Genomic DNA, 6,651 nt, shown 5'->3' with positions numbered 1-6,651 from the left:
GTCCATGTTTGTTCCTAGATTGCCTAACTCCTGTTTGACTGCAAGTCCAACGTTTAAGTGAGTGCTGGTAGTACTGTTGGCAAGTACTCTCCAGATATGACAATCATCCACAGAGCTGTCAAATAAAGCAAAGAGGGATGCGTTTTGAACTCTCAGACTCGCAGTGTATCAAGCCTGAAGCCTTGAGGGAGGAGAGGCGGAAAGGAATGATGTTGAATGATGGCTATGGATCATATCCACCGTCTTATAAAAAGACACGTTGACTGACTGTGACTGAGCAAGAGCAAGATTCCTCTTATTCTTTTGCAAAGCTGTGACATCCCAAATGGTAGCAAATCTCAACTTTATAATTGCCTGATTTTTATCATCAATATCAGACAGACATCCAAATTCAGATACACTTACTTTAACCCCCATATTTAACATTTATAACTGTATAAACATTAATTAATGGTTTTTAACACACTATAACGTAGTTCTAAGCAGATGTAAAGACAAGTTATTATTAATGTACTTGCTGACAACAACATAATAGTATGTTATAAACAATTTATTTAAAGTCAAATGTTACCAGCAACACGTTCAAATAAAAATAATAACAAAGAAGCCAGCTCTTTCAAATATATCTGCTTTTACTTTATTCATGTACTGTACAGTATTTCATTTTCAAAGTCTCTATCATACTATATGACAATAGTGGCTATCATTTACTACAAAAGGTTGCATAAATAATTTAAATGTGGAAATAAAAAATAAATATGCAGTTCATTCTTTATAACAGTCCTTCTATGTGTCTGTAGGAAACAGCCCTCCCTCTCTCCCTATTTCTCTTTAACACCCCGCCAAATGAGGGCACCACTGCAGAAGACCACACAGGTATAATATGTACAATCACTGTATGCATCACATCTCTCAGCTTACACGACAAACCCCTTCCAGTTGCTATTTTAAACATACAATCGGAAAAAGAAGCAAACATTGTCAGTACAGTTTAGAAAACCAAAATCAGGAAGCAATATGAGCGGAAAAACAACAGAGTGCTGACAATATGTGGAAACATTGTGAATATTCTTCGTGAAGTACAGTCCCATTTGAGGAATTGCTGAGGACGGAGGTTGTGTTGTCTGCAGTGACAGACTGGGTTTTGCTGCTTCCTCTTCCTGACGGATTTTTTTTATCAGTCAATACGATGATAAAAATTGAATTATTGTTTTCATTATGTTATTTTTATTCCTATCTTTCCTGTTTGAGCTATTTACAGAATGGGAGCACAGAGGAGTGGAGGTGTCTCGAATCGTGCAGGCAGAATCCAACACAACGGATGGATTTGGCTGTGGATGGTTGATCGCTGCTCTGTTTGGCCCGAAAAGAATTCCTGTGTGGGCGTGCTGGAGAACGCTCTGCCCCTAGGTAACAACACAACTACGCACATATTTCTGATGTCTCCTACACACATGTGCACATTTTTGTGTGTGATTCCAGCAAACAGGATCTGGCTATTTCTAGAAGAATTAATTTTTATAACTCAAATAACACAGGAATGGGCTCATTTAGTAATTAATACAAGTCACGGGAATACCCTGTGCCCCTGTGGTGTCAGTGCTGACAAAACTGCTTTCTCCCCCCAATTTCTTTCCTGACTCTCCATGTCTAGACATGGGAAAGGCGCTACTGTAACTTACAGGCCTGGTTGGGGCTGCTGCAGCGTGAAGTGTGCTGTGGGGCTATCCTGATAAGTGAGGCCTTTAGCAGGCTGTCAGAGAGCTGCCTGGACAGCAGTACTGGCCAGGGCCTCTCAAAGCCTGTTGACATCGCACCATCAGAGCCCTCAGAGCTGAGAAGACCATCTCCTCCACACAGCCAAAGGAGATGGATTACAACCACTTTGGAGCAAAGATGCACCTTTTCAGCTTTAAACAGGGCTGTGGTGCAGTATAGCTCTGCATCCGCTGGATGTTTGTACAGATGGGCTTGAAGCCTCGGGGGAGGACTTCTCATTATGCTTAAATGAAATCTGAGTGGAGGACAGACCCAAACCCAGGGATGTTTAGAGCTGTTGTAGTGAACAGATACTTGTTTCATATTATCCAACATGGTGCTACATCTCATGACCTGTCACAGTTGTGGCAAGCCCTGGCACTGACTCATTTTGTCATGCAAATAAGCAAAGTTCACAATTATGCTGACAAGTGGCTGAAAACTAAAGACTGATTACTTAAAACCAGCCCAGCAATTAGCTTATGTATTGCCTCTCTTTGAAATATCTTTTGCATCTCCTCCCTATCTGAAGAAGATATGTTGGTTGGTGTTTTGTGTAGCATGTGCATGTGTATGTGTGTGCTTTGGTGTCTGTCCCTAGATGTTGAAGAGGAGCATCAGTATGAGTTGCCCATCTGTGGTGTGGTGTTCTTGCTCCGGTCTTGAGACAAACGACTGTGCTTCTTGTTGCGCTGCCTCTTCGGGACCTCCTTGGCCACTGATTGGTTATGGTGGGGCCTGAAGCGCTTGCACTTGCAGGAGGTGACCACGCGGATTTTGTAAGTCCGAGTGTTGCCATTAGGACACTGCAGCTGGACCCTCCTTGTCCGGGAGTGGGCCGGGATGCAGCGGTAGTCCGAAGAGTTACTCCTCCACCACTTGCCGCGACCAATGGAGTTTGGCATGAGGTGTGCGGGCATGCACTGGCCCGAACACACCAGCTCCTTAACCGGCTTGGCACTGCGGCAAGATCCATCTGTGATGTAACGGGTAGAACGCAGCTCCCTACAGCTCAGCTCGGAGGCACCTGGGTTGAAGAGCAGGATATCACAGTTACACTCGTGGCAACAGCCCAAAACAAACACTTTGAAGTGCCGCACACTGGAATGGACATTCTGCAGGTTAACTGCTTCAATGCTGCAGCTGTGTCTAAAGCCAGCATGTGCTCATTTCTCTGATTCTGTTAAAGTCAATATGAACAACATAAGCCAGATAAAAACTAGGTAGGCAACATCATTTCATTTTAATTCTGACATTTTTTAACACAAAAGTGCAGCCGAAAAATGCACTTTTATAAATTCAACTTAATACACCTATTTGTACATTTAAGTAAAGATTTAAGCCACTGAGATCAGATCAGAGTTTCTGAATTTGATTCATGGTCTGATCATTAGCTGATGACGGGGCTTGACAAAGAAATCCAGCTGGCAGCAATCAGCTGATAGCAAATCCAGACCAGAGGGCCATTAAACAGCTCAATCAAACCTAATGGAGGTTTGGGCTGGAAGAAAAAGCTGGCACACAGTGTTGGCCCTCAGGAAATGTATGTGGGGATGAAGGAGTAAATAACTGTCTGGTTATTTTAAGGCAGCGCTGCAACTGTACAATTCTGAACAAACTGGACATCTGCCAGACTGATTTGAGACAACACATTCGGCCTGTAATCCTATGTTTCAGCCACAGCTTTTTAACAGCCATATGCATGAGTTATTGTCCTGTGTTTTTTACAAGCAGTGTGTAAAAAAGGGGCAAAGGAACAGTTGGTTAAGAAATGATACACTTAGAGAGGGATCTGTTTTCCTCTGTGGCTTTCTTTGCAAAAAAGGGCTGAACAAAGGATTTATGTGAGGTGACTTCCTTTTTTTTCTCCCCATGAGAACCTGATCTAGTGTTATTCTGTGGTTGTCGCTGAAGGGACCACAGTAGTATACAATGCCTACAGCGAGCACTGGGCAGCAGTTTGCACCAATTACCACTGTATCCCAAAAAGTCAGGTTGTCTTGTTCAGTGAGTGTTGGTTTGTTTTGATCCAGTCTCACTCAGTGTTCTCCCTTACATTTTCTGTTCTCCTCTCCATTGTTAGCCTGAAAAAATAGTTACCAATCATGGTGGCCTAAAAAAAAAAGGATCACACACTAGACTACTGTACAGTTGTGTGAGCTGTTCTTCTCCCCATGCAGTGAGCAACTAGTCTTTGGAGAGGACTGGAGGGAAGCCAGTCAGTGGTCAAAGCCTCTGCTGTGACCCCACTGAGACCCTGAGAAGCCGTCTCAGGACAAAAGATGAGAGATAGATGAGGAATATATATATATATAATCCAGGATTTTTGTCTCCCTGTGTGAAACTCAACACACATGCTGCTTATCCATATGAAAACAAGGGAATGCATTTTTCACCCTTTTCTGGATAATATTAGAGAATATAATTAATGTGTAATAGCATGATCTTTGCTAAATGTGTGGATTTATTGCACCTTAGGTGGTATTATCCTCAATAGACAAAAATCTGTCCCACTAACATATCTTGACTGCTAATTCCCTCTGTCAGCTGTTGTTCTTCTAATCCAATCAATCATCTTCTTCTCTGATCTCCGATTTGAGTGGCCATGATTAAATGAAGGTTAAACTGTGAGAATATTGCACCACCCATCTTGAATTCATGAGAGCAAGCGTCAGATTGTTCTACGTGCGCTGCTCAATCAGAACATACAACCTTTACTGCCCACAGGTGGGAATCATTCTCAAAGGCAGTGTTGCATTTAAAAAGCAATTTCTAAAACCCCAAAAGACATCCCCTGAAGAACAAACTTTGGGGGTTTTCTATTTGGGAGACATGTTGTTGCAATCACATAGTTATGGCGTAAGTAGAGCTTGACTAATAGTATAAAGAGAGAAGGAAATAACCTGGAAGACAACGTGAAATGAGCCCTGATGTCTCTATGAATGCACCACTTTAAATTGTGTATAGGGGAAGAAACCACAAGAATGTGTCTGTGCCGCTCACATCACCCTCAACTTTGGCAACTGATTAAGCAAGAAAACACCCTTCATACACAGTGGAGCTGCCTCTAATCAGCAAATCAGTGTGGAGATGAAGACAAATGAAAAGGCAGGTTGTCTTGGTGCATCCACCAATCCTAGATTTTTTTTTAAATGTCAAAAAGGGTGGATCAAGACTAATTAAACAATTTACTCCTTTAGAAAAAAACCAAAGACCCAGCATTTAATAACAGGTAAACTTCATCTAATTGATCTTCTGGGGTATTGAAAATTACTTAAACATTTATGGGGTCAATAAGCACAGAATTCCCACAAACACTGAACAAATTTATGAAAAAGAAAATAAAAAATGATCAAAAACTTTAATATATAGTGATTCTGTCTACACGTGTATAAATTGCATGTATGTTGGAGTTATTGATATTTAATTTTTGTTTTTTTTCATGCTCCAGCACACTTGTTCACATCCACACACGGTCGCTTCCACTAAATCGCGTGACTGACACGTTATATGCTTAATTTTACAAGCATACATTTATACGTTTTTATGTATAAATATATTTAAAATAACCGTATATGCGCTATTTTTTAGTTTTCTCACTTTTATGCATCAGCCCTTTTAGGTTGACCTGGATAAGAATTCCGATATTGCGCAGAATCATTGGGGTGCTCTTTTCAGTTGTATTTCTTTCTAAACTCTCCAAGTGTGCCATTTGAAATGTATAGTTTATTTAATTTTTTTTTTCATTTTAAAATTTAATCAACTTAAAGGAATACTTACTGTAGGAGACTGTGTTTGCTGTTCGTCCACCGTTTTTCGCCCTGTTATTCAAAGTGTTGCTATTGTTGTTATTGCTTGCGCTGGGCGCCTGTAGTATTGCCTCCTGTGGGGTCCGAGTATTTTCTCTGTACTCCGGTAAAATCTCCGTAGCATCATTTTTTAGTACCTTCCATCCCTTCACGGCGGTGCAGCATCCCTGGAGCAGCAAGAGTGCCGAGCTGGAGACGAGGAGGGCCAGAGACACCTGCATGCTTATCGGTCGGCGGCAGAAATAAAGAAAAGCGCACAAGGAGAGAAAAACACACACTCAAGAGATGCCCGTTTGAACAAGTTGGTCAGTTCCACCCTAAATGTATGAGGCGCACACGGTATTTAAGCCTACGCAAGTTTCCGTCAAGGCTGACAATTAAGCGCTTACACAAAGTGGGAGGGGTTGAACCTGGGAGAAAGATTCATTGAGAAACTAGGAGGGGAGAGGTTTGGATGCGTGCGCAAGAAGAGGAGAGGAGAAGAACCTAAAGTGGAGGGAGACAGAGAGGAGAGGAGAGGAAAGGAAAGGAAAAAAAGAGGTGGGGGATGACAGTGAGATGGTAGAGGGAAGGAGAGGTGAAGAGAGAAAAGGGGATAAGACAGACAAAAGATGAGAGCAAAGGAGAGGAAAATAGAAGAGGACGGGAGGGAGAACATTTTGGAAATTAGAAAAGTGAGGTGAGAGGGCAGGAAATGTGAGAGACTAGAGGAGAAAACAAGGGGCAACAGGGGGGTGTGAGGAATTACAGAAGATGAGAAGTGGAAAAAAGGAATATAGAGGTGAAGACAGGGGAAAGGGAGGTGAGAGAATAAGAAATTAAAGCAGAGGAGAAAATAGAGGAGAAGGAAAGACTGAGGGGAGAGGAGAGATAAGTCAGAGAAGAGCAGAAGAAATTAGAGGAGATGAGCGGGAGGGAGTGTGTTTAGTGAGACAGCGGATCTGCACATCTCACTGTGCTGTTGTTGTTGGAAGAAAGTGTATAAACGCATCTTCTCCCCCACTTTAATGATTTCCGCAGCATTACGTGTCTCAAAAGCATTTAGGCATTTTTGAGGTGGTTTATTTTGGACTGTGTCTCAAGG

General features: G+C 42.1%; 1 protein-coding gene across 1 annotated transcript; it reads right to left on the bottom strand.

The window, feature by feature from the left end:
• Positions 1 to 614: 614 nt before the first annotated feature.
• On the bottom strand, positions 615 to 6,447 carry sost (sclerostin). Its single transcript, XM_038736396.1, has 2 exons — positions 5,539 to 6,447; positions 615 to 2,785 (listed from the first exon to the last, which is right to left on the bottom strand). Exons 1-2 carry the CDS (start codon positions 5,786 to 5,788, stop codon positions 2,376 to 2,378), a joined length of 660 nt encoding a protein of 219 aa, XP_038592324.1. The 5' UTR covers positions 5,789 to 6,447; the 3' UTR covers positions 615 to 2,375.
• Between the last annotated feature and the right edge of the window lie 204 nt (positions 6,448 to 6,651).

The sequence above is a fragment of the Micropterus salmoides genome, unplaced genomic scaffold (assembly GCF_014851395.1).
Source record: "Micropterus salmoides isolate LMB-PRFRI ecotype aquatic unplaced genomic scaffold, ASM1485139v1 Ms_hic_scaffold_21, whole genome shotgun sequence".
NCBI classification, from domain to species: domain Eukaryota; kingdom Metazoa; phylum Chordata; class Actinopteri; order Centrarchiformes; family Centrarchidae; genus Micropterus; species Micropterus salmoides.
This window is presented reverse-complemented; position numbering and strand designations above follow the sequence as displayed.